Source organism: Aotus nancymaae, unplaced genomic scaffold (genome assembly GCF_030222135.1).
Source record: "Aotus nancymaae isolate 86718 unplaced genomic scaffold, 86718_ANA_hifiasm-v0.15.2.pri h1tg000020l, whole genome shotgun sequence".
Lineage (NCBI taxonomy): Eukaryota > Metazoa > Chordata > Mammalia > Primates > Aotidae > Aotus > Aotus nancymaae.
In genome coordinates this window covers 26,503,991-26,531,651 of record NW_026988432.1, presented here as the reverse complement: position 1 = coordinate 26,531,651, position 27,661 = coordinate 26,503,991, and the positions used below count along the sequence as shown (strand labels likewise).

Genomic DNA, 27,661 nt, shown 5'->3' with positions numbered 1-27,661 from the left:
CTTGTTTTACCTGATCCTCTGTCTTGTAATCCATCTTTCTTCCAAGAACTTGTGTCTTCTTTCCGGGCCCAGCTTTGTATTGTCTGCAAGGCCATTTGACCATGCTGACAAGGCCTGGTGAGCTTTATTCTGGGCAACCAAGAATATGCCAAGGATGGCTCTCTCCTTTTTCTCAGAGAGTTCAGTATCAGACACCAAGGAGGAAGCCCATTGGATTCACAACAGAGTGGCAGTGAACCTTTACTCCCAAAGAAACAGCAATGCACAATGCAAATGGCTTATTTTATATATTTGTTGGGGTGGATATAAAATTCATGCATGAGCTATGAAAAGTACATACATGTCAAACATGATGAATTTGTACATATGTACGCACCTGTGTAGCCATTGCCCAGACTGAAAGATAGAATGTTTTCAGCCTCCAGAAATTTTCATGTCTCTTTCCAGCCAACCCATCTTAATGGTAACCACTTTAGTGACTTCTGTCAACACAAATATTTCCTTAAAGACTGTTTTTTTGTTTTGTTTTGTTTTGCTTTTCGAGACAGGGTCTCGCTCTGTGGGCCAGGCTAGAGTGTAGTGGCATGCTGATTTCAGCTCACTGCATCCCAGGCTCCAGTGATTTTGCCACCTTAGCTTCCCCAGTAGCTGGGACTACAAGTGTATGCCACCACGCCTGGCTAATTTTTCTACTTTTAGTAGAGACAGGGTTTTGCCACGTTGCCCAGCTGGTCTTGAATTCCTGGGCTCAAGTAGTCCACCCACCTTGTCCTCCAAAGTGCTGGGATTACAGGTGTGAGTCACCTCACCCAGCAAAAGTTAAGTTCTTAAAACTCAAATGAGTCATTTCTGTGTCCACAACAAATAAAATGCCATAATTGTTTCTCATTCACAATAAATTTAGGTTTCAGTCATTATAATAAGCAGTATTTAATTAAAAAGAAATTGGAAAATTGAAATTGAGAACTACACAAAGCCTTTCCCTAATTTCTAGTACCACAAGAAGAGCTTCACTTTTTGATCAGACAAATGAATGATGCCCTTGTAGCTAGCAGGGCTTCAGAAGTAGACACTTTTGGAGCATTTACTGTATGTTACATGGTACCCACCATGCAATGCGGAGCAATGCCTCATTAGCAGATTAACATTTCTGAAGAGAAATAAATGAATAGTTACACTATGTTGGGGAAAGAAAGACTATAGATAGCCTCGTTACAAATTCTTATTTGTCACCAAATAAATTCTGGCACTACCAAAATGGCAAAATAAAAAAAGAAAATCTTTTTGGATTTTGGAATTATAGATAATAATTTGTGACCTGTAGTAGATAATAGTTTATTTATTTATTTATTTATAATATTTTATTTATTTATTTATTTATTTATTTATTTATTTTGAGATGGTGTCTTGCTCTGTTGCCCAGGCTGGAGTGCAGTGGCACAATCTCAGCTCACTGCAACTTCCACTTCCCAGGTTCAAGTGATTCTCCTGCCTCAGCCTCCTGAGTAACTGAGATTACAGGCATGCACCACCATGCCTGGCTAATTTTTATATTTTTAGTAGAGAACAGGTTTCACCATATTGGCCAGGCTGGTCTTGAACTCCTGACCTCAAGTGATCCACCCCCGCCTTGGCCTGCCAAAGTGCTGGGATTACAGGCTTGAGCCACCTCGCCCAGCTGATAAAATATTATTTACGGGACTTTTCTGCTTGAGCCAAGGCTCTGATGTCTACAAAGCTTTCTGAGGTAATCCAAATTTAAGAAGTGACTGCTTCTCTTGAACTGCTACAGCACTTTGAGCTTATTTTTCACATAGTGCCAAAAAAAAAAAAAAAAAAACCCTTTTTATAATGAAATGCTTGATTAAACCCAAAAGTAGAAAATGTAGTATAATGAACCCCAAAAAGACCTCAACTGGGGCCAGGCGCAGTGGCTCACACTTGTAATCCCAGCACTTTGGGAGGCCAAGGCAGGCAGATCACCTGAGATCAGGAGTTCAAGACCAGCCTGGCCAACATGGTGAAACACAGTCTCTACTAAAAATACAAAAATTAGCCAGGTGTGGTGGTGCCCATCTGTAATCCCAGCTACTCAAGAGGCTGAGGCAGGAGATTTGCTTGAACCTGGGAAGCAGAGGTTGCAGTGAGCCAAGATCGTGTGCCACCACACTCTGGCCTCAGTGACAAGACTGAAACTGTCTCAAAAAAAAAAAAAAAGCAACAACAACAAAACCTCATCCAACTTCAACAATCTCATTACACACATCGTGATTATATCACTTCACCTGTAAATATTTAATAACACACTGCCTGTTTAAATATTTATATAGGTAAATACTTTGTTTACATAGCGTAATGTAGACTCCTTGATGGTAAATGCTGTGTCTTTTTCATTCCTATTTCCCAATTACCTTTTCTCAGCAGGAATTTAATACAGAAAAATAAATGATGCCCCGAGGAATGCTTGATCAATGCACAACATCAAACAGTGGTTCTCTTTTTTTTTTATTTTTTTTTTGAGACGGAGTCTTGCTCTGTCGCCCAGGCTGGAGTGCAGTGGCACCATCTCGGCTCACTTGCAACCTTCACCTTTCAGGTTCAAGCAATTCTCCTGCCTCAGCCTCCAGAGTAACTGGGACTACAGGTGCACGCTGCCACGCCTGGCTAATTTTTTTTATTTTAATAGAGACTGGGTTTTACCATGTTGCCAAGGCTGGTCGCAAACTCCTAAGCTCAGGCAATCCACCTGCCTTGACCTCCCAAAGTGCTGGGATTATAGGTGTGAGCCACTGTGCCTGGCGAAACAGTGGTTCTTAGTTTGAGTGTGTGTCCAGATCACTCGGAGAGCTTGTTAAAAGGAAGACCCTTGGGTCTCAACCCTGGAGTTTCTGATTTAGTGGCTGTGAGGTAGGGCCTGAGAATTTACATTTCTAACAAGTTCCCAGTGATGATGATGATGATGATGATGATGGCCTCCAACCACACTGTGAGAACTCCTGCATTAGATGTCAACACTGAGTGACTTGCACAGTAAAACAGTTTTATCCTTTAATCAAGCATCAGTCATATGTGAGGACTTAGGAATACAGGAAGAAATACTTTTATAAATCTCTACTCTCATGGAGTTTCTAATATATGCTGTATAAAAAGTATGTAAAACAGAAATACATTAGAACTGTTAAGAAACTCAGCAACCAACAGAATGGGAAAAAATTTTTGCAATCTACCCATCTGACAAAGGGCTGATATCCAGAATCTACAAAGAACTAAAACAGATTTACAAGGAAAAGACAAACAAGCCCATTCAAAAGTGGGCAAAGGATATGAACAGACACTTTACAAAAGAAGACATACAAGAGGCCAACAAACATACGAAAAAATGCTCATCATCACTGGTCATTAGAGAAATGTAAATCAAAACTACATTGAGATACCATCTCACGCCAGTTAGAATGGCAATCATTAAAAAATCTGGAGACAACAGATGCTGGAGAGGATGTGGAGAAATAGGAACACTTTTACACTGTTGGTGAGAGTGTAAATTAGTTCAACCATTGTGGAAGACAGTGTGGTGATTCCTCAAGGACCTAGAAATAGAAATTCCATTTGACCCAGCAATCCCATTACTGAGTATATATCCAAAGGATTATAAATCATTCTACTATAAGGACACATGCACACGAATGTTCATTGCAGCACTGTTTACAATAGCAAAGACCTGGAACCAACCCAAATGCCCACTGATGATAGACTGGACAGAGAAAATGTGGCACATATACACCATGGAATATTATGCAGCCATCAAAAACGATGAGTTTGTGTCCTTTGTAGGGACATGGATGAACCTGGAAACCATCGTTCTCAGCAAACTAACACAAGAACAGAAAATCAAACACCGCATGTTCTCACTCATAGGTGGGTGTTGAACAATGAGAACACATGGACACAGGGAGGGGAGCATCACACACTGGGGTCTGTCGGGGGGAAATAGGAGAGGGAGAGCGGGGGGTGGGGAGTTGGGGAGAGAGAGCATGGGGAGAAATGCCAGATATAGGTGATGGGGAGGAAGGCAGCAAATCACTGCCATGTGTGTACCTATGCAACAATCTTGCATGTTCTTCACATGTACCCCAAAACCTAAAATGCAATTAAAAAAAAAGAAACATGGGTGTTGGAGACCCACATTGGAACATTCTTATTTTATTGACATAAGGTAGGCATCAATTTGTTTAAAAGTCCCTGGAGATTCCAGTGTGCATTTACATACTATTACACCAGTGTCCACTGAAGAGGTAAGATTAGAATTTGCCCTTGAGTTATGAAGCAGTTTTTAGTTGACAGCTTACAGCGGGGAAGGCTTTCCCAGGTTGGGGAGTGGGGTGACATAATACTCCAAGCTTACTTTCAAGTCTTTCCAAGATACTGAACCATACATAAAAATATTTTAAAATACTCATTCTGTGCAGTGTAGTTTGTATCCTCTTTCCACTTAGTAGTGGTACCCTTGGATGAATCAACCTCTAAGTCCTCAGTTTTCCCACATGTAAAATGGGGATAGTAATTATACCTACCAGTTGGGTATGGTGGCTAATGCCTGTAAACTCAGCACTCTGGGAGGTCAGGTGGGAGAATAGCTTAAGATCAACAGTACAGGAGCAGCCTGAGCAACATAGCGAGACCTTGTCTCTACTAAAAATAAAAAACATTAGCTGGTTGTGGTGGTGCATGCCAGTAGTCCTAGCTACTTGGGAGGTTGAGGTGGAAGGTTGAGGTGAGAGGACTGCTTAATCTGGGACATCAAGGCTGCAATGAACTACAATCGGTACTGCACTCCAGCCTGGGTGACAGAGCAAAAAACGCTGTCTCAACAACAAAAACGGGTGACACAGTGGCTCATGCCTGTAATCCCAATGCTTTGTGAGGCCAAGATGGGAGGATTCCTTGAGGTCAGGAGTTCAAGACCAACCTGGGCAACATGGCAACATCCCCCATCTCTAATATAAAATGAAATAAAAAAAGAAACAAATAATTATATCTACTTGATAGTGTTGTTAGGACAATTAAATAATTTCAATATATACATGAGGTGGGCCGGGTGCAGTGGCTTATGTCTGTAATCCTAGCACTTTGGGAGGCAAGGCAGGTGGATCGCCTAAAGTCAGGAGTTCAAGACCAGCCTGGTCAACATCGCAAAACACCATCTCTAATAAAATTACAATAATTATCCGGGTGTGGTGGTACATGCCTGTAATTTCAGCTACTCAGGAGACTGAGGCAGGAGAATTGCTTGAACCTGGGAGGTGGAGGTTGCAGTGAGCCGAGATCATAACATTTCACTCCTGCCTGGGCAACAGAGCGAGATCCTGTCTCAAAAAGAAAAAAAAAAGGTAAAAACAGATAAAATACATTAGCTGCCTTAGAGCAACTTTAGCAAATAGTAAGTGCTCAATGAATGGTAATTATTATTTATTGAATATCATCTACATGCTAGGCAGATAGCTTGCATGAGAATACTTTGTTTGCATCTGTATCCTTTTAAACTTTGCAAAAATTCTCGCATATTTTTCATCTCATTCCTCTCTTCAATGCCCTTGAGATACGTAGGGAAAGTTTAGTTGTGTCCACGTACCAGGAGAAAAAGACATCCAGCCTTCTATTAAAACAGTGTGAGAACTAGCCCTAGATTTCAAGTATTCCACACTCCCAAACTGTGCTTTTTCCTTCGATGTAAATAAGTAAATGAACAAAATAAAACAAAAGCAAAAAATTTTGAAGAACTGAGACATTTGTCCAGATAATTTTCACACACACCCCCGATACTTCCACCTCATAGGAATTCAAATAACCTTCCTTCTATCATTCCCTGATTATCCATAATTGGGATGTCTTAATTTATAGATAACTTACATTCTGCTTGGAGTTATATTTCTTGCTCAGCCATATTTCTAGTTGAAAATTGTCAGGTTTTATCTTAATTTACTGGAGAGACCCTGCATTTAGAAGAGATTCTTTCCTTCTCTCAAGGAATATCCAGAAAATGATTGAGCCACGTTTAGCCTTAACTCCTGCTCTCGTATTTTTGTGAAATAAGCCTCTATTTATATAAATCAACTCTAATTTTGGGTTTTCTGTTGTTTGCAGCTAAAAATCATTTCTAACAGTTACTGTTAAAATGCACAAAAATCTTGTTCCTAAGATCTTCATCTACACTTCCTTCTTGAGAATAGCTCATCAACTCTTATTAGGTCAAATTGAGGATGTCAAGTATAAACTACTAGTAGTAGAATAGTAGCAATAGTAGTAAGGATAATCATAATACTGTTTTGGTTCTGTGTGCCCCGACCTACTGTATGAGATATTAGACCTTCATATTCATTTTTTAAAAAGTCTATACTTGAAAAATAACTACACACTTACATTATTTCTGGAGACCTAGGGATGTATAAAATTCTCCTTGTGCTTTTAAGCATTAACTGGTGAAACATCTTAGTGTCTCACTATAACTATTACTGGATCAAAGTAACATTTTTTTTTTTTTTTAAACAGAGTCTCACTCTGTCAGGTTGGAGTACAGTGGTGTAATCTTATCTCACTGCAGCCTCCGCCTCCCAGGTTCAAGCAATTCTCTCACTTCAGCCTCCCAAGTAGCTGAGATTACAGGCACATACCACCATGCATGGCTAATTTTTTTTTTTTTTTTTTTTTTTCTGTATTTTAGTAGAGATGGGGTTTCACCATGTTGCCCAAGCTGATCTTGAACTCCTGAGTTTAGGCAATCCACCCACCTCAGCCTCCCAAAGTACTAGGATTACAGGCGTGAGCCACTGTGCCCAGTCTTTTTGTTTTGTTTTGTTTTTTGACACAGGGTCTCACTCTGTCACCCAGGCTGGAGTGCAGTGATGCAATCTCAGCTCAGTGCAACCACCACCTCCTGGGCTCAAGTGATCCTCCCACCTCAGCCTCCCAAGTAGCTAGGACTACAGGCATGCACCATCAGGCCTAATATTTTTTTTTTTTGTAGAGATGAGATTTCACCATATTGCCCAGGCTGATCCCAAACTCCTGTGTTCAAGTAATCTGCCCATTTCCTCAAGTGCTGAGATTACAGGAGTGAGCCACCTTGCCCAGCCCAAAATAGCAACATTTAAAGATGAAATAGCTCAATTTAAGCAAGAATGCTAGACAGGTAGGGGATAAAAGGTAAATGCAAGAAAGCACAGTATTTTTCAAAGTTTGAGTATTGTTTTTAAAGTATGTGAATGACTTTCCACCCATCTATTGTCAATCATAGAAAATTCACAACCAGTTGCAGAGTAATGACCACTTTATTTAACCCTGGAGTTATATCTGTCAGTCTAATTCTTGCCCGTAGAAACCAGCAGACGGAAACTTCAGAAGGTTTTAGACATTATGTTTTCATTAGTGATTACTCATGTTTTCCAATTACATTTGTCTTTTTCCTGCCCTTTCACTGCTCAGAGCCCAAAAAATGTAATACGTCACTCAGTAGCTATTACATGAAAGGAACATGTTAGGTTGCTATATTAACTTTTCCAGTATGCATGTGTATGCGCTGGAAAAGAATCCAGGCTCTTCTATTCTTCTGACACCCTTAGAATATGCCCCAGCCAGCAGCTTCCTTGATGTGTTTCTAACAGGGTCACCTTAGACCAGCATGGTCCAAATGAAATATAATGCAAGCCACGAATGGGAACTACATGTATAATTTTAAATTTTCTGTAGCCACACATAAAAAGTAAAAAGATATTTAAAAGATAACTTTAATAATATATGGCATGAACCCAAAATATCCAGAATATTATTTTGACAAGTGATCAATATTTTTAAAATCAAGTTATTTCCATTCTTTACATTTTTTTGCACTGTCTGTAAATCCAGTGTATATCTCAACTTAAAATAGCCACATTGCAAATACTCAATAGCCATATGTCACTATATTGTATAGGAAAAGAACCCTGTGACATTGTGATAGAATAGGAATGTGTATTTGGGCTCTGTCCTGGTTCCTGAGAAAGGGCTTCTAAATCCCTTGGAATTTCCTGAGTGACAGGAACATCTTCTGTTCTAATGAGGCAACTCTTGGTGGGCTCCTAGATAGCTTCAGGATGGGGGTTGGTTGCCAGGAGAACCAACCATGTGATTAGAGGATTGGAATTTTTACCTCCATCCCCTGCCCTCTGACCTTCTGGGAAAGAACAGGACAGGGGTTGAGTTGCTCTCCAATGGCCAATGATGTAATCAATCATGCCTATGTAAGGAAGCCTCCATAAAACTCCAGAAGGACAGGGTTCAAAGAGCTTCCTGATTGCTGAACACGTGAAGGCATTTGGAGGGTGATAAGCCAAGAGAGGGCATGGAAGTCCCACGCCCCTTGCCACTCTTCCCTATGCATCTCTTCCATCTGGCTGTTCATCTGTGTCCTTTATGACATCCTTTATAGTGTATGTAAAGTGTTTTCTTGAGTTTTGTGAGCCATCCTAGCAAATTAATACAACTCAGTGATGGGCTAATGGCAACCTGGGGCTTGTGACTGGCATCTGAAGTGGAGGGCAGTCTTGTGAGACTGAGCCTTCAACCTGTGCAATGTGATGCTATCTCCTGGTAAACAGTATCAGAATTGAGTTAAATTATAGGACACCCAGCAGGTCACAGCTGAAGAATTGGTTGTTGGTGAGGAGCAACCTGCACAGATTTTGGTGACTAGAGGTGAAGTATTGTATTTTGTGGTGACTGTGCACAGTAGCAGAAAAAGCTAGTTCTGTTTTCACTAGAAAGTCTTTGACCAGCTGGGCGCGGTGGCTCACACCTGTAATCCCAGCACTTAGAGAGGCCGAGGTGGGTGGATCACAAGGTCAGGAGTTCTAGACCAGCCTGACCAACATAGTGAAACTCTGTCTCTACTAAAAAAATATAAAAATTAGCTGGGCGTGGTGATGCACGCCTGTAATCCCAGCTACTCAGGAGGCAGAGGCAGGAGAATCCCTTGAATTCAAGAGGTGGAGGTTGCAGTAAGACTCTGCCTCAAAAAAAAAAAAGTCTTTGACCAATCACTGGAAGTGGCTAAGGCTAATGAATTTGTTTTCTCTTTTTTTGATGGAGTTTCACTCTTGTTGCCCAGGCTGGAGTGCAACGGTGCGATCTTGGTTCACGCAACCTTCACCTCCCCAGTTCAAGTGATTCTCCTGCCTCAGCTTCCCAAGTAGCTGGGATTACAGGTATGCACCACCATCCCCGGCTAATTTTGTACTTTTTTTAGGAGAGATGGGGTTTCTCCATGTTGGTCAGGCTGGTCTCAAACTCCTGATCTCAGGTGATCGGCCCGCCTTGGCCTCCCAAAGTGCTGGGATTGCAGGCGTGAGCCAAAGAATCTGTTGTCAGAGCAGACCGGAAAACAGCAGTGTCTACTTCCTTGACAGTAGCAGGTATTTAATAAAGAATGAATTGACTTCAATTTAAGCAAAGTAAGTTCCCTCCATGATAGCTCTCTACAACCTTCAACCTGGGATTATTCAAATGTAGGACAAACTGTCCTTAAATTTTTTTAATCGACAAACAATAACCGTATATACTTATGGTTGGGCGCGGGTGACTCATGCCTGTAATCCCAGCACTTCGGGAATCCGAAGCGGGCAGAAGCCAAAAGTTTGAGACCAGCTTGGGCAACATGGCGAGAAACCCCGTCTCTACTAAAAATACAAAAACTAGCCGGGCATGGTGGCAGGCACCTGTAATCCCAGCTACTAGGGAGGCTGAGTCAGGAGAATCACTGGAACCCACAAGGCCCAGGTTGCAGTGAGTCAAGATCACGCCACTGCACTTCAGCCTGGGCAACAGAGGGAGACTCCATCTCAAAAGAAAAAAAAAAACCGTGTATCGTATATGCAATGGGATACAATGTAATGTTTCAATATATTGTGGAATGATCAAATTAAGCCAACATATCCATCATCTCATATACTTCGTTTTGATGAGAATACTTTAAATCTACTCTTTTAGCCATTGTGAATATACATTATGAACTATGGTCACCATGCTGTGTGGTATTTCTAAAACTTACTCCTAACTGAAACTTTTTACCCTTTGACTAACATCTCCCCATTCCCTTTCCACCCCCCACAACCCCACAACTGTCTTTCAAAGACGGAAGGATTTCACCTCTACTAATGAAGTGCTTATATAGAAAGACACTTGTAATGTTTCGCTTCCTTCATCCAACTTGCTGCCTCTTATAAGTTTCTGGCAAGCAGGGTTACTTTAGGTCATGCATATTTATAACCTCTCTTTTCCTGTGGTGGTTATTACAGCAACCGCACCTATGGGTTATCACCTGCCACACCCTTCAATGTTCAGAGAGGGGCGGTTGCCCCAGATTTCACATAATTGTCAGAGTTTAGGAGGGAGCAATTCACTCTTCGCTACTTCCACTCCATCTTCTCAATCCTACGTTTCCAACACTTTAAATTTTATTCTGCCTTGTCTTTTTTATCTTTTATATCTTATTTTTGAAATTGCCATGACCATGCCTTAAGAGTACACAAACTCATTACAGCAAATAATTTTTGGTGATAACATTTTCTGAAATAAGGATGAGTAAAGATCCTCCCATGTCACAACCGTGGGGGATGGGGGTGCAGGGTAGGGATGTAGGAAGGCACGGTCCCTGCTGCTTTCAAGGACAAGGCAATTAAGTGTTCCGGTGCTTCTCTGAGACAGAACATTGAACATCTATTTATGGGGACTGTGACGGTGCAGGTGATTCGTAAATTCCCCGCAGGCCAATAACCGTGCCAGCAGAATTCTGCAGAAGAGTAAGTTCTACGCACCCAAAACAGCTCGGAAACTGAAAGCGTCGTTGAAGTGCGGAAGCCTCGGATTTCCTGAGTCCTATTCCTCCTTCCTTTGCCGCCTCCTGCCCGCCATCCTCCCACTTCCTCTGTGGCTCAGACAGGACGGACCCCAACTCCCAGCTTTCCTGGCCTCCGAGGGTTCGGAGACTGGGACCCTGGGGCCAGGAGTGCGGGGGGGCGCGGTCGGCCAGTCCCGGCTTCCTTCAGGGAGCGGCGGAGCTCCTCCTCCTTTGCACTGCACTTTTCATACCCTCCGCATCGCGTACACGAGGGCGCCCACTCTGCCTCAGCGCGGTAACCTCCAGGAGCCGGGCTGAGGGAGGCGCGGAAGGGAGAAATCCCGACGCCAGCCGCTAAGCCTCCAGGCAGAGCCCGCCCCTCCGGCCTGTTCCTGCCTCCCATTGGCCCCCGCGCCGGTCCGTCTCCTCCGTGGGCCGCGCCCGCCCGGCCCCGCGCCAGTCCGGACCCGCGCCCGTCCGGCTCCGCGCGCCCTACCCTCACCCGGCCGCTCTGCAGGCTGCCTCCGCTTGTGGGGCGGCCCGTGCGACCTGAGCTGGCGCCGGCTCCGGAAGGCTCGCAGAAGGGGAGGGCCTGGCGGCGCGGGAGCTGAGCATCGCTAGGGCGGGCTGTAGGGTGCGGCCTCTCCGCCAGCAGCACCACCTGTCGCGGCGCGAGACCTCTGGTAAGGCCCGGAGCGGCGGGGCCCGGGTGGGGGTCCGGGAGGGGAGCTGGCGCCGGCCTTCCCCGGCCCGGCTTCCTGCCTCCGCGCGTGCGGCCGGCGCCGGCCCCGGCCTGGAAGTGGGGGCTGGGGGAGGGAAAGAGGCCCGCGGAATCCGCGCTGAGGGCGAGGGACCGGCTGCGTCGCGGCGACCCCGGTTCCAGCGGCCGCCGGTGCCAGAGCGCCCCCCTTCCGCCCGGGAGCGGGGCCCAGGGCTTCCCAAACGCTGGCATCTCTTTCTCGCTGCTTCTGCCCCCCGCACAGTAGGACTTTTGTGGCTGGAAACCCCTCTGGTAAGTCTGTCTCCTGTATTCATCCGGGCCGAATTAGCGGCAGGAGTTAGGCTGTGTGTGTGGCTCCTCCCTTTGAAAAAAGACTTGCTGCGGGCTGGAGAGATCTAAGATTGGACCGGTTTCGTCCATTCAAATGAAATGCCATCTGTGGACCGGGATTGGCAGGTGTTTCTTACACGCTGGCGATAACTGTTTCTGCATGTGGTATTACCTAAGGTGGTCCTAGGTTTCGACTTCCTTTTTTGGTTCCAGAGATAATTCTAGAAAATATTTGTTGCTTGTGGTGAGAAGCGTGATCAAATTACAACCCTCAACAGAAGTGCTTCCTTACAAAAACGTTTTATCATCTCCTTTCTGTCGATTTATCTTCCTAATGCTTGTGACTATCACCTCTAAGCAAAGCGGTTAATAGCATTGCTCTTTCTGTTAGTGTTGCAATTGGTAACGATAACAATAGAAGCACATTTTAATTGCTAGCAACAGGCAGAGCGCTAGTTTCTACACGGATTATCTCAAAATAATCCTTTAAGGTGGATACTGTTACTGTCTCCAGTTTACAAACTAGGAATCTAAGGTTTAGGACGGTTAAGTAACTTGCCCAAGACCACAGTTTTAAAGTGACAAAGCCTAGATTCAAACTCAAGTGGTCTAAATTCATAGCTGCATCCTGCACCCCGACTCCCGCATGTTGTTAAGCTGATTGTGATGTATCCGTAATTTTGATTTTCAATTTACAGATATTCTGACAGTTAGATGAAAGAAACTAGTTTCTTTCTAGTATGTTTTTTTTAAAAACATACCTATAAACTGGATGCGGTGGCTGTGATCTGTAATCCCAGCACTTTGGGAGGCCAACGCGGGTGGATCACCTGAGGTCAGCTAATTTTTGTATTTTTAATAGGGACAGGGTTTCACCATGTTGGCCAGGCTGGTCTCGAACTCCTGACCTCAAGTGATCTACCAACCTTGACCTTCCAGAGTGCTGGGATTACAGGCATGAGCGACAGCACCTGGCTCCTAATAAGACTTTTATCATTCATTAATAGGAAATGTTGGGCTAGGCTTCTGTAGAAATATTCTCCTGAGAATAATGTATTGCTGCTTAATAGCTATTCCTGAGAAGAACTGCTTGTGGGTGACACCCTTAGAGGGTGTTTATGTTTTTGTCTTTTAATATATTTGTGAAAACACAAAATACTCATAAAGAAAAAAACATTTACTATTTGGAAACTTCTTTTGTAAAATTAAAAACTTCCAGCTATATATGTATAATTTGTATATTAAGTTAAAAATTCTGATTTATTTTGGTGAATTTCTGACAAACCAGACATATTTTATTTTCTTTAAGATGGAGTTTTGCTCTTGTTGCCCAGGCTGGAGTGCAACGGCGATCTCGGCTCACTGCAACCTCTGCCTCCCACGTTCAAGCTATTCTCCTGTTTCAGCCTCCTGAGTAGCTGGGACTACAGGGCCCGCCACCACGCCTTCCTAATTTTTTGTATTTTTAGTAGAGATGGGGTTTTACCATGTTTGTCAGGCTGGTCTCGAACTCCTGACCTCAAGTGATTCACCTGCTTTGGCCTCCCAAAGTGTTGGGATTACAGGCATGAGCCACTATGCCCCCGAAACTAGCCATATTTTAAAACACAAATAATGTTAAAACCTATATTTACTAAGGATTAATGTTAGAGGACAAAATTCACACCAAATAAAAGTTACATTGACTTTATAAAAAGATAACTTTTATTAGAAGTTAACTATTTTATTCGAAAGTTACCATTTTGACTTTATGGCTGCATATTATACCTCCTTTGATCAATATGTACAAATTTCAAAAGTGATGAAAAATATATTGATTCTGTATATACTTGTTGAGGATGACATTTGATGTTGCCTGTATCTTTATGCCATCCAAATGCTCATTCTTGACCTAGCAATTTGATTAAAAAAAACTTTTTTTTTTTTTTTTTGAGACAGAGTTTAGCTTTTGTTGCCCAGGCTGGAGTGCAATGGTGCTGATCCTGGCTCACAGTAACCTCCACCTCCTGGGTTCAAGCAGTTTTCCTGCCTCAGCTTTCTGAGTAGCTAGGATCATAGGCATGTGCCACTACACCCAGCTAATTTTGTATTTTTAGTAGCGACGACGGCGGTTCTCCATGTTAGTCAGGCTGGTCTCGAACTCCCAACCTCGAATCTGCCCACCTTGGCCTCCCAAAATGCTGGGCTACAGGCATGAGCCACCAGGCCTGGCAGATTTGTACTATTTTAAATAAATGTTAATCATCATTATCCTTATAGCCTCTTATGTTAATTTCGTCATTAAAAGATGTTGATGCAGAAACTAGCAGACATTTAGAAGGCACCTTGTGACCATCTTAGTTTATAACTACTAATAGTGATGCTTAGACCTAGTGGGCACTGTGATAAGCATCTTAAAATAGATTATCTAATTTAAATCTTAAGCCTATTAAATAGGTCTTGTGGTTTAACATTCCCATTTGACTGATGAGAAAACTGCAAATCAGGAAGGTTGTGACTTACTCAGCATCACAGAGCTAGCAAATGGCAAAGCCAGGATTTATTTTGTTTTGTTTTCATTTTTGTTTTTGTGACAGGGTCTCAGTCTTACCTAGGCTGGAGTGCAGTGGTACTATCATGGCTCACTGCAACCTCAACCTCCCATGCTCAAGCCATCCTTCTGCCTCAGCCTCCAAAGTAGCTGGGACTGCAGGCGCGTGCCACTACCCCAGGCTAATTTTAAAATTTTTTGTTGAGTTGTGGTTTTGCCATGTTGCCCAGGCTGATCTGGAACTCTTGAGCTCAAGCAACCTGCCCTCCTTGGTTTCCCAAAGTGCTGAGGATTACAGGTCTTAGCCACAGGATTTAAATCCAAGAAGTTTGACTCCAGAACTCACCCTTTGACCATTCTGCTCTACTATTTGATATCGGTTTTATTAAGCAAACTTTCAAGTCAATTAGTCAAGCTCTTTATGGTGATGCTATTATAAAACTCTAAAGGCTTGATACTATTAATAATATGTATATGTCAACATTACTACACAGAATTTTGCAAGTTTCCCCTTCCCCACTTCATTGGTGAGAAAAATGAGACGTCTAAGTCAATGGTTTCCAGACTTTTGGACTTCAGGGACAAGTAAAAAACTGTATGTGTTGGGGACAATTGGGACCAGACATAAGATCTCCAATTTTTAATTCTGTCAAGGTTAAGAACTGTCTTAAAAAACTACTGCCATCTGATCGGGTGTGGTGGATCATGCCTGTAACCCCAGCACTTTGGGAGGCACAGGTGGGTGGATCACTTGAGGTCAGGAGTTCAAGACCAGCCTGGCCAATGTGGTGAAACCCTGTCTCTACTAAAAATACAAAAAGATAGCCAGGCATGGTGGCGGGCACCTGTAGTCTCAGCTACTCAGGAGGCTGAGGCGTGAGAATTGCTTGAACCCGGGAGGTGGAGGTTGCAGTTAGCCAAGATTGCATGATTACACTCCAGCCTTTTAACATAGTTCTTCAAAATTAGAATCCCCACCTTCTTTTAGTTCCTGTTTTTACTTCACTCACCCTTATAGTTCTCCTTCTAGCATCTGTCACAGAGGCTGGAGCTATGATTATACAACTGCACTCCAGCCTGAGTGACAGAGTGAGATACTGTCTCTAAAAAAAAAATAATAATAAAACTTTTTTTAAATGGGCAATTTTTAAAATTTAAATTTTTTTTTTTTTTGCCACTTAGCAGAGTGTCAGCCATCCCAATTTTGTTAATAGTACTTTTGTCACCATGTTGGGGATTCTGGGGAGAAAGCTACTGGGGGGGGTGTGTCTGTGTGTCTGTATGTGTATATATACACATACATATATGTGTATATATATAGTATCTGTATGTATACATATGTATATATGTATACATACATACAGAGACGGAGTTTTGCTCTTTTTGCCCAGGCTGGAGTGCAATGGCTCGATCTCGGCTCACCACAACATCCACCTCCCGGGTTTAAGTGATTCTCCTGCCTCAGCTTCCCAGTAGCTGGGATTATAGGCGTGTGCCACCACACCCAGCTAATTTTGTATTTTTAGTAGAGATGGTGTTTCTCAGTGTTGGTCAGGCTGGTCTCGAACTCTCGGCCTCAGGTGATCCGCCTACCTCGGCCTCCCAAAGTGCTGGGATTACAGGCATGAGCCACCGTGCCCGGCCGGTATATATATTATTAACACTGTGCTGGTATAATTAACATTATTAATAATATACTGATTAATAATTTTTGAAAGTGTAGAAACTTGATGTATATAGAATCTGTACTTGTAGAGCCAACTGCTGGTACTTTCTGCAGTACACTAATAAACGGAAATAAAGTGACAAGGACCTTTTATGCAACATAATCCTGGAAAGATGTGTCAAAGTTAAATTTGAGTAACCTGAAATTTTAAAATAGCCTGAAAAATCTTGCTATTTAAAGAAATCCAGTGAAGAATTATCTTATAAAGTAAATTCTCTCTCTTAAAAATAAAATCAATGGAGTTTGCTCAAAGCAGGCTCTACCACTGTTTGTTTTTCTAGATTGTACATATTTAATAGATATCCTTTATTAGATGCAGATAATGAAAATAATTCATAAGTACACAATGCTGGTTTTATATATATATCTACTATACACCCACACAAATTTAAAATTAAAAAAAAAAAAAGTTTGGGAAGCTTATACAGATATGTGTCTATTTAAATTTTTTTTTGTTGTTTTTTCTTTTAAAAAATATATGAAATGCTTCACAAATTTGCGTGTCATCCTTGGCACAGGGGCCATGCTAATCTTCTCTGTATCGTTCCAATTTTAGTATCTGTGCTGCCAAAGCGAGCACTATTTTTTAAATTTTATATTGAGAAAGGGTAAGTTAGATTTTTTTTTTTTTTCTGAGGTGGAGTCTTGCTCTCTTGTGCAGGCTGGAGTGCAGTGAGACAATCTTGGCTCACTGTAACCTCCACCTCCCAGGTTCAAGCGATTCTTATGCCTCAGCCTCCTGAGTAGCTGAGATTACAAGGCACGCACCGCCCTAACCAGCTAATTTTTTTATTTTTAGTACGAATGGGGTTTCACCATGTTGGCCAGGCTGGTGTGGAACTCCTGACCTCAAGTGATTCGCTTGCCTCGGCCTCCCAAAGTGGTGGAATTACAGTTGAGAGCCACTGCACCTGACCAAGATCTTTTTCTTGGTTTTGTTCATGTTTATAGTTCTTTTAAAAAGCACAAAAGAGAGCTTTGTTTAGGACTTTATAACTTACTGGTAATAGAACATTAAAAGAATATTGCATGGTGGTGATTTAATAGATTCTGTTGAAGGCATTAGATGTTTAAAGAAAACCAAATCTGGCTGGATGCAGCAGCTCACGCCTATAATCCGAGCACTTTGGGAGGCCAAGGCTGACGGATTACTTCAGGCCAGGAGTTCAAGACCAGCCTGGGCAACATAGAGAGACCCCGTCTCTACCAAAAATACGAAAAATTAGCTGGGCATGGTGGTGTGTGCCTGTAGTTACAGCTACTCAGGAAGCTGAGGCAGGAGAACCGCTTGAATCCAGAAGAAAGAGGCTCCAGCCTGAGTGACAGCGAGACTCTCAATAAAAAAAAAAGAAAACAAAACAAAACCAAATCTGATGGTGTAAGTTTCATAGCAGCTAAAAAGACACGGATTCCTGTAGCGTTAAGTAGGAATATGAGAGCAGTACTAACCATAGGCCTCATTCCAGCCCTGGCATGTGGTAGGTGCTCAATAGTTGACTAAATAGTTATAACATAGGTTTAAACTGAATAAGCTTCCAGTTTAAGATGATTGATTAGTCACATATTGGAATCTCCCTTTCCTTCTCTAAAAACATAAAAATCGTAAGTAAAATTGAAAGAACACAGAACCAAGTTTGAAAGCAAGAGAGAAATCTCCACATGCAGGAATGAAGAAAAAACCTATAGCATTGAGCTGGATTGAAGACAAATGTTCCATGGGTAGATGGGAAACAAATATAGTATATAAATACTTCTTAGGGTCTGCAGGGTGTATTGCTTGCCAGGAGATGGAAACTGAGTTCCGAAGCCCTGTTCAACATTCGGAACCAAAATTAGACATATTTTGGGAAGCTGAGAACTGGGGAAACACTTTTCTCTCCATAAATGATGACTGGGAGATCTGTATCCTCACTGGGGTTGAGACGAGAGTTAAACTATCCATCCCACACCATAAATAGAATCCTAAGCCTTAAACTTGTTTGAATTTGGCTTTGGAATTCTACCCAAGGTATGTAACCATCTAACACATAAACTAATGCAGAAACTGGTTTTAGCCTGTAAACCCTCTAGATCTCATATAGAGGCAAACTTAAAACTGCCTCCAAAGGTTGATTTCCACAACACACAACATGTATGGGACCACCATCAAAGATTGCTCTTATTTTGTTAAAAGTGAGCTTATAGACAAAAATTATGCTATGAAAGAGACTAAAAATTTTTATCCAGGCACTAAAGACATTAGAAAAGGTCTTTAAAATAAATATTTAATGGAGCCAGAATTTGAAGTTATGAATCATGAACTGATGACTGTAAAACAGAACCAAGTAGAAATGTAGACATAAAATAATTGAAGTGAAAAAATTGAATATCAGAAGTAGGTAACTAAAAAGCTCTGTAAGAAGTTAGTTGGTGGATAAATTGCTTTATTAAGAAATGAGATAGGGTGTAGTGGCTCATGCTTGTAATCACAACAGTTTGGGAGGTTGAGTCTGGAAGATCATTTGAGCCCAGGAGTTGGAGACAAGCCTGGGCAACATGGTGAAACTCTTTCTCTACAAAACTACAAAAATTAGCTAGGTGGGCCGGGCGCGGTGGCTCACGCCTGTAATCCCAGCACTTTGGGAGGCCGAGGCGGGTGAATCACGAGGTCAAGAGATTGAGACCATCCTGGTCAACATGGTGAAACCCCGTCTCTACTAAAAATACAAAAAAAAATTAGCTGGGCATGGTGGCACGTGCCTGTAATCCCAGCTACTCAGGAGGCTGAGGCAGGAGAATTGCCTGAACCCAGGAGGCGGAGGTTGCGGTGAGCCGAGATCGCGCCATTGCACTCCAGCCTGGGTAACAAGAGCGAAACTCTGTCTCAAAAAAAAAAAAAAAAAAAAAATTAGCTAGGTGTATGCCTGTCATCTCAGCTACTTGGGAGGCTGAGGTGGGAGGATTACTTGAGCCAGTGAGGTTGAGGCTGCAGTGAACTGTGATCATGCCACTGCACTCTAGCCTGGGCAACAGAACAAGACACTGTCTCAAAGAAATGAAATGAAATTTTGTCTTGAAAAATAGGATTTACAAAGGAATAGGAAGGAATACATTAATGTAACAAGAACAACATACTCAAAGGCTCAGAGGCTGAAAAGTTTGGAACAGAAAGTGGAAAACAAATAAGAACCCTCCCTGCACTACCACTAGTAAGCTGAGTGATATTGGATATGTCTATTTCTAACTCTGAGCTTTAGGGGTTTTTTTTTTTTGTTTTTTTTTTTTTTTTTCATTTAAATTGAGATATTTAAACTAGGTGATGTCTAAGACTCGTGATAACTATAATTGTGATTCAAGGAAACTCTAAGTATGTAAATACACTAATTAGACTAAAGCACTATTTAGTTTAAGGTTTATATACTTGGTAATATATACTCTAATGCTTTAGGAAGGAAGCTCTATAAAGGTTATCAGGGTCATAATGATGTATTAAATAGTATGGTATTGTACTAAATATATTGATTTTCCTGATTCTATTACAGAGCTTCTGAAACACTTGAATTTCCTGATGATAGGAGTGTCTTAAAAAAATTTTTTTTAAACTGATGCATAATAGATGTACATAGTTTCAGGGTACATATGATAATTTAATAGTGATATAATTTCTAAAGATCAAGTCGGTATATTTTGGATAGCCATCACTTTAAATATCTGTATTTATTGCTAGAAGCATTCCAGTTCTTCTCTTTTAGCTATTTTAAAATGTACTATAGATTATTATAAACTATAGTCACCTTACTGATCTATCTAACGTTAGGTCTTATTTCTTCTATCAAGCTGCATATTTGTATCCATTAATGCCCTCCCCCCCATGATAGGAGTGTTTTTTGTCATAATGATCCCCTTTTGATGATCACACCTGAGTGTATGCTAGTCACCTGAGGTGACTTAGGTTAGGGACCCTAGGCAGCCTTAGGATAGAGCTGGTCCCTAGAAAGACCAAGGGAGTGTAGAGGGTTAGAACTTTAGCTGTATCCATGAGCTTTGGGGACTGGGGTGCTGGACATTAAGCTGTATAAAACTCTTGAACAGCAAGATTTGATGAGCTTTTGGGTTGCTGAATGCATGGTGCTGGAAGAGTGGCCTGTCCAGAGAGGGCATGGAAGCCCTGCATTTGCTTGTTTCCAATACCTTGCCCTCTACATCTCTTTATCTGGTTCTTTATCTGTATCCTTTATAATAAAGGGGGATCTTTTTGAAGATATATTAGAATAAAGCAATTTACTGTGGACAGTAAGACTTAAAATGGCCATGGTTAAAGACTTGATAAGAGTTCATAATAATAATGATACAATCGACAAGGAAATTTGGTTATTTCTGTGACATACAACAATTTAACATTAGAATTATGATTGACAACATATACTAACACATACCAGATTTCAAGGAATTTCATGCAGTTTTGGAACACATATTAATGTTAATGGGACTCTGGGAAATGATTAAACATTATTTCTTATTTGACAATGCTTCTCATAATTTAACATGCCCAATAAGCCTAGTATGTTTTGCTTGGACTTCCACGGGTGCTTCTGGAATGTCCAAGAGTTAGTTTAAGGTCAAAAAGACATAACTTAAATTTGAAATTTGATTTGGGGAAGCCTGTTAATTATGTCAAAGGTTTAAAACATTTGAACAAAAATAATATCAAAGGTCGCTGTGATGAAATGAAATAAGATTCATTTAGTCACAGTGATAATTAAAAGATTTCAAAAATAAAGAGTCCTCACTCTTTGATAGAAAAGCAACCCCGTTTTCCCAAAAAAAATTCCAAAGGCATAATAAACACAGCATGCTGCAAACAGAATGTTTCTTTCTTCTCCTGTTTTGCAGCTTACTCAAAAGGTAAACTACAGTCTTGTTATCTTTTATTAATACTACACAAAAATCTTGTTCAGAAGAGAAAACCAAATTCAGTATATTATTATTTTCTTTTTTTGTACTCTTTGTAGAGACAAGGTCGCGTTATGTTGCCCAGGCTGGTTTCGAACTCCTGAGCTCAAGCAATCCACCAAAATGCTGGGATTCCAGGCATGCACCACTGTGCCTGGCCTCAATGTTATTATTAAAGTGAATTTTAATAAAACCTTATAAACAAATTCATTCTCAGTCAGCTTCGACCACACAAGATAAGATTTCCATAAAGTTTTTAGAACCACTTGCAAACTTATTTCAGGTTTTTTCTTCCTTAATTTGTTTTATCCATTTAGTTTTATCTATTTCATTTTTTCCCTTGATTATGAAACCTTTAAATAACCTCTAAACTAGACAGAATTACTTTTTTAAACACATAACACATCTTTGTCTTTCTTAAAACCTTCCTCACCAAAAAGCATCCTGCCTTTCTTGTATAAGAATTGTTTTTCTTTACATCTAGCTGTTTTAATTATATATATGTTACAATTTTGACTCTTATTAATTTCTAGCATAAACTTAGTAGGAAGCAATTTTAATTGTTATGTACCACGTACAGAGCCCTGGACAGAGCTAGTAAGACTATGTCTGGGGGACGCAACCACTTCCAGCATGGCCAGGAGGCACTTGGGCTTGACTTTACCCTGCAGCTGGTGGCCCAGGTACTGAAGATAAACATATGTACCTGGGCCTCGCCATGGTCACTTGTGTAGACTACAAAATTTAAAGGCTCAAAACCAAAAACATAAGCTCAGACAAATCAAACAAATATTAAAAATATCTCAGGAGCAATAGTTTGATGACCTTAAAACATGAAGAAACGGTGTAAATTTGACCAGTAGACTCAAGGCAAAAATGTCTGAATTATATTTAATACTGACAATTTGGGAGATACTCGTATTTTATTTTACCAACAGTTTTTAAACTAGTTTTATTTCAAAGAGAGAGAATTTAAGCTTTTTCAAGAAGGAGTTTTGATAGTCAGAGGAGACCCCGAGGAAGGTTAATCTGAACTACCAGACTACAAGGTGGAGTGAACTTCTTTATAAATCCCACAGGGGATCCAAAGCAGGCAGTTTGAGCATACAAAGGAGTTTTACTTTGTTTTACATCTGAATTCTGCTTGCTATGTTTCTTTTGTGTCTTTTCATAGGTCTCTGAAAAGATGAGAGGTTTCTGAAAAATTTTCTCATAAATACAGCCAATTAATTTATTCCCTAAGCACCTAAGCCAATAAGCCTTTTTGATGGAAAGTCCCAGAGGTAACTTTCCAGGTTTAGAGTATCATAGACATGAGTGACATTTTTTAAATGGCACGGATGTGGTCCCGCGTGATCCCCAAAAGAATTCACCGCCACAAATATGCTAAGATAACAGAAGACTCTTGTTGCCATAGACAGTGAAGGCTAGAGTTTGTGTATGTGTATGGTGCCTCTGGTATTACAGAAATCTGTGGGGGTCACTAGTCACAGACCCATTACTGCATGACACCAGGAGGCCCACCTGGAATTGGACTTGTAATTCTTTCTTTTCTTTTCATTTTCTTTTCTTTCTTTTTCGAGATGGGGTCTCACTGTATCATCCAGGCTGGAGTGCAATGGCACAATCTCAGCTCACTGCAACCTCTGCCTCCCAGACTCATGTGATTTTCCCACCTTAGCTGGAACCACAGGTGCACACCACCACACCCAGCTAATTTTTATTTATTATTATTATTTTTTATATTTTTGTTAGAGACAGGGTTTCACCATATTGACCATGCTGGTCTCGAACTGCTGAGCTCAAAGAGTCTGCCTGCCTTGGCCTCCCAAAGTGCTAGGATTACAGGCGTGAGCCACTGCACCCGGCCTGTACTCATAATTCTTTATAGTTTCTTTACTTTTTAAAAAAATGTTAATATCTTTAATCTGTTTGGAATTTATGTTTTGCTAACTATAATGGCAAATCCTTTACCTCTTCTTTTTCAAAAATTTCTTAGATTTTCTGACATTTGCTCTTTCAACTATATGATTAAGCTGAGTCTAAAGCTCCATAAATTTCAAGGCTGCAGTGAGCTATGATTGTGCCATTGCACTCCAGCCTGGGCTCAGAATGAGACCTTGTCTCTAAAAGAAAAAAAAAAAGCTCTGTAAATATTCTTAGAATTTTTATTGGAATTGCCTTAGGATCATAGATTGTGGATTGTTTGAGGGGAACTGATATTTTTACTGTTGACTATTCCCATCCAGAAATGGGTATTTCTGTCCATATATTTAGGACTCCTTTATGTCTATTAGTTTCTCTGTTGGTGTATTCCTAGGTATTTTATAATTTGTATTAGTATTGTAAGTAGAATTTTTAATCCTATTATATATCTTAATTTATTATTGCTGATATACTCAGCTACTTTGCTGAAGTCTTCTTATTCGTTCTAGTGTTTTCTTCAGTTGATTGTCTCAGATTTTCTAGATGATGGTTATATCATCTGCAGCTTTAGACCTGTGCTATAAATGGACCAAAAATAATGCTGCTTTTTTATTCTAAGAAAAACAATTCAGTGGAGTAATGAAGTGAAAAGTATAGTAAAAATTACCCTTTAAATTTGCTTGAATACTTGAACTCAATACTTCTTATAAAATAATAAGCCTATTAATTTATTCCCTAAGCATCTAAGCCAATAGGCCTTTTTCATGGAAAGTCCCAGAGGTAACTTTCCAGGTTCAAAGTACCATAGACGTGAGTGGCGTTTTTTTAAATGGCACAGATGTAGTCCCACATGATCCCCAAAGGAATTCACACCCATAAATAGGCTAAGATAGCAGAAGACTCTTGTTGCCATAGACAAGTAAAGGATTAAAGCTCACGCCTGTAATCCCAGCACTTTGTGAGGCCAAAGAGGGCAGATCACAAGGTTAGGAGATTGAGATCATCCTGGCCAACATGGTGAAACCCTGTCTGTACTAAAAATAACAAATATTAGCTGGGCATGGTGATGCACACCGGTAGTCCCAGCTACTCGGGAGGTTGAGGCAGGAGAATCACTTGAACCCAGGAGGTGGAGGTTGCAGTGAGCCGAGATCGTGCCACTGCGCTCCAGCCTGGTGACAGAGCGAGACTCCATCTCAAAAATAATAATAAGCATGAATATACAGAATAATAGTAATAAAGACTATATACAGAATAATAGTAATAAAGACTATATATATAGACTATAGCATTTTGAACTTAAAGCATCAAGATGATAGCATAAATTAATTTCTAGAAAGATAACCTGAGCACTTAGTATTTTTCATCATGGTTATTTTTGCTATTCTCTCATGACTATGATAATAGAAATGCAGCAATGAAAAAGGATGAGGATAATGATGTAGCACCTACTTAATGAATAATAAGACCATTCAGATGAGTAAAATACATAATTTCAATAATTTGTGTTACCTTTCCCCTGAAAACACTATCAGGAAGTTGTTAGAGTTTGATGCCTCCCCAATAGTCAGCCTTGGTGACTGAGGAAGTAATTTGCTTGTGTTTGACTCAGAAGGTTTGTGTAGGCTCTGGTACTGGTTATTTTTCTGTCTTACTGTCTTTTGAACAGCTCAAAATATTTCTTAAAAGGGTTTCAGATCTCCTATGTGTGATTTTGTGGTTTTATTCTACTGACAGAACATATTCAGAAATTGTCATTTTTTGAACAATACATTGAAGACTTTCTCCTGGTGGCTTTTCCTCTTACTCTTTCTGTTCTTTCCATTTTCTACATTCTTTGTCAGTGTTTACTTTTTTTTTTTTTTTTTTTTTTTTTTTTTGAGACAGAGTCTCACTCTGTCACCCATGCTGTAGTGCTGTGGTGCAATCTCGGCTCACTGCAACCTCCGCCTCCCAGGTTCAAGTGATTCTCCTGCTTCAGCCTCCCCAGTAGCTGAGATTACAGGCATGTGCCACCATGTCCAGCTAATTTTTTGTATTTTTGGTAGAGATGGGGTTTTACCGTGTTAGCCAGGATGGTTTTGATCTCCTAACCTCGTGATCCGCCCGCCTCGGCCTCCCAAAGTGCTGGGATTACAGGCGTGAGCCACTGTGCCCGGCCTGTCAGTGTTTTCTTAAGGCCCACAATTAATTCTTAAATTTCTTCCTTGTAGCTGTGAACGAAATCATCCCTACTATCTTGGCCTGGCTGCCTATACCGTGTTTTTTTTCACTTTTTTGACAGAGAACAGGAAACCTTTTAAATCTTTCACACATGCTTTTGATTATGTCCTCCATGCTTTAATTATTTACAGTTTAATTGCATCCATGACTATTTAATATGAGTGAAACATTCTTGGCAATGTTGAAGAACTTCCAAACCTGACTGTGTCATGTTTAATATCAGGTTTACCATCCATACATGGATGCGTTGATGAAACTCTAAGCCTCCTGTAAGTGGACTTGAAATAGCAAATCACACTTCATGTCAGAGGTTGGTGGATCAAAGTGGTATGGGAGGCAGAAAACAACTTCATCTTAGTTACTTGCAAACTGGAGTGTTTCAGTGTCCAGGAATTAGTGATCAGCAACACGTTTAAAACATCTCTTTTTGGCCGGGTGCAGTGGCTCACACCTCTAATCCCAGCACTTTGGGAGGCTGAGGTGGGCAGGCCACCTGAGGTGAGGAGTTCAAGACTAGCCTGCAGCCTGGCCAACATGGTGAAATTACAAAAAAAGAAATACAAGAAAAACCTTAGCCGGGCATGATGGCAGGTGCCTGTAATCCAAGCTACTTGGGAGGTTGAGGCAGGAGAATCTCTTGAATTTGGGAAGATGGTGGAGGTTGCAGTGAGCCAAAATCGTGCCACTGCACTCTAGCCTGAGCAGTAGCACGAGACTTCATCTCAAAAAAAACAAATCCCTTTTTTGGTCAGCCACAGTGGCCCAAGGAGGGCAGATCATGAGTTCAAGACCAGCCTGGCCAATATGGTGAAACCCCGTCTCTACTAAAAATATAAAAAATTAGCTGGGTGCAGCAATGCATGCCTGTTGTCCCAGTTTCTTGGGAGGCTGAGGCAGGAGAATCGCTTGAACCCAGGAGGCGGAGGTTGCAGTGAGCCGAGATAGTGCCACTGCGCTCCAGGCTGGCGACAAAGTGAGACTCTGTCTCAAAAAAAAATAAAAATAAAAAATCTCTTTTGTGAAGTTCTTACTGACCTCTTGATTAAATATCTGTAAAAGTAATCCAGAAATTACACTGCCACTGAACAACCCCCCCCACCGTGTGTGTGTGTGTGTGTGTGTGTGTGTGTGTGTGTACACAACACAGGCATGATAGTTTCTTTACAACAAAACTTGTTGTAAAGGACCGAAAGGAGGAGTGGAGAATAACTGCTTAATGGGTATGGTGTTTCCTTCTAGGGTGATAAAGATATTTTGGAACTAGATAGAGGTGGTGGTTGTACAACTAAAAGAATTTTCTAAATGCCTCTGAATTGTTCAGTTTAAAATGGTTAATTTTATGTTATGTGAGTTTCAAATTTAAAAAAAAAATCCTTATGTAAATGGTTTTGCTGACCCCTCATACACAGATCATGGATTTCTCCACAAATAGAAACTCCATTTGAAAAATCTTATCAGCATAATCATTGCAATGATTTGTAATGTTTAAAGAAATCAATGGGTATTTCAAATTCCGATTTTTGGTGAGATAATTGGTAAGCAGAAAAATCTATTTTCACTAAATATTTTAGATTTAATATATAGTTTTCCCTTTAAAAATTCTGATGTTTATGATGGATGCAAAAGGACAATTACTTTATATGTTTTCTAGCCAACTATATGATTTGTTTATATTAAATAACTGGTTTTCTAAGACAAAAATTCTAATACATTAAATTTAAACATCAAACATTGTGCATTAAAATTGTAGGTCTAGATTAAGAATCAGGATAGTTTTTCTTCCTTTGACTGTGTGTGTGTCTCTACCTTCCTATTATTTACTTTTCCACCTTTAAGCTAAACTCTCACTTATTAAAATGGAACTCACTTTGCCATTTACTATGTTACCTTGTTTCTTAACCTCTTAATTTGTTTCTCTCACAAGTGGGAGATGCATACCTTGCCACACTTGCGTGGCTAGAAAGAGGTTCAATGTTTTTGCAGTGTCTGATACATAGTAGGTGGTACATAAAGAGTAGCAGTGATTATTCCCCAAGAACTTAAGTGTTATCAGAAAATGTTAAGTTTTCACCTTCACCTTATTGTTACCTTTTTAAAGCTGTTGGAGCCTGTGGAAACATAAACATGTTTTGAAAACCGATACCTGATGGACATGCAGGCCTTTAATATGATTCTTATCAGTGGTTTATTTGCTTTGTTTTTCTCAGGTGAAAGAAAAGATGTTGTCCCGGTTAAGAGCAGTTTCCACCACTTGTACTGTGGCATGTCGACATTTGCACATAAAAGAAAAAGGCAAGCCACTTATGCTGAATCCAAGAACAAACAAGGTTAGTAACATTAATACCAGTGTACATTTTCTCTCTTCCTGCTAAAGGTTTGATATAGTTTAGAGTGATAAGATGTGAC

The 27,661-nt window shown here is 40.8% G+C and overlaps 2 protein-coding genes and 1 non-coding gene across 6 annotated transcripts in view; 1 reads left to right on the top strand and 2 right to left on the bottom strand.

The window, feature by feature from the left end:
• MRO (maestro) overlaps nucleotides 1-11,193 on the bottom strand; it is an 84,118-nt gene extending 72,925 nt beyond the window's left edge. For 2 of the 4 annotated variants that reach the window (XM_012464283.3, XM_012464286.3), the window contains exon 1: nucleotides 10,845-11,193. The gene's annotated coding sequence lies outside the window, so the exon portion shown is untranslated. Of the gene's footprint in view, nucleotides 1-5,245; nucleotides 5,364-10,844 lie in introns of all 4 variants that reach the window. The other 2 variants (XM_064379153.1, XM_012464282.3) reach the window with 2 other exon arrangements.
• A 261-nt stretch (nucleotides 11,194-11,454) lies between these two features.
• Nucleotides 11,455-27,661, top strand: part of ME2 (malic enzyme 2) — a 66,109-nt gene continuing 49,902 nt past the window's right edge. Inside the window, exons 1-2 of the mRNA XM_012464279.2 lie at nucleotides 11,455-11,550; nucleotides 27,463-27,582. Coding sequence (XP_012319702.1) covers nucleotides 27,475-27,582 — 108 coding nt within the window. The 5' untranslated portion in view covers nucleotides 11,455-11,550; nucleotides 27,463-27,474. The remainder of the gene's footprint in view (nucleotides 11,551-27,462; nucleotides 27,583-27,661) is intronic.
• On the bottom strand, nucleotides 16,647-16,754 carry LOC135276096 (U6 spliceosomal RNA). The gene has a single exon (XR_010343666.1). It is a non-coding gene; the product is annotated as a U6 spliceosomal RNA (small nuclear RNA).